The 635-nt window shown below is 40.9% G+C and overlaps 1 protein-coding gene across 1 annotated transcript; it reads right to left on the reverse strand.

Moving 5' to 3' along the window:
- On the reverse strand, positions 1-635 carry VCUG_02755 (uncharacterized protein; the record flags this gene model as incomplete). The annotated part of the gene is made up of 1 exon (XM_008077575.1): positions 1-635. A coding segment is annotated over one exon (635 nt), but the record flags the coding sequence as incomplete, so codon positions are not given.

The raw sequence follows: 635 nt of genomic DNA on the forward strand, positions 1-635 counted from the left end.
CACTGTTTTCCTTCCTTTCCTTCCTGAACCATCCATTGAGCTTGTCTTTGACTTTCCTGAATACATTCTTCTTGCTTTTGTTTTTTCTGTTTACTCCACTTACTTCCATCTCTACCGTTCGGTATTCGTCCGTCTCGTATCCGATCTCAGCCTCTTCTCCTGCGTCATATGTATCTTCACCCAGCTCCATCTTTCTGTTCTCAGTCTTATGTTCTCTTCTCGTGTTATTATCATTTTCCCTCGATGCAGTAGGATCCATGTTTTCCTTTTCATCAGTATCTTCGCATGTGTCAATTTTATCTTCCAACTCCTTCTTGCTATTTGCAGTTTCCGACTTTGTTTCGATATCCCAATTTTTAAACTTATATTCCCGCACAAGCCAACTCGGATTCTTGAGAATTTCGTTCGCCTCATCATATTCCAACTCAGAAATCAGTACCGACATGTTCACATCATTCTCCCCTGCTCTGCTCATACACACTGCCATGCCGTTAAATTCACCGACCAGGAGATCATAGAAGAGAGATGTGATAAAGTATTCAAAAACTTCGCTCAGTTTACCTTTTTTCTCTGGTATTTCCATCTGTTCTACCGAATCCAAACAAACGATCCTGGCCTTTTCACTGTACACATAT

Source organism: Vavraia culicis, assembly GCF_000192795.1.
Source record: "Vavraia culicis subsp. floridensis unplaced genomic scaffold supercont1.292, whole genome shotgun sequence".
Taxonomy (NCBI): Eukaryota; Fungi; Microsporidia; family Pleistophoridae; genus Vavraia; species Vavraia culicis.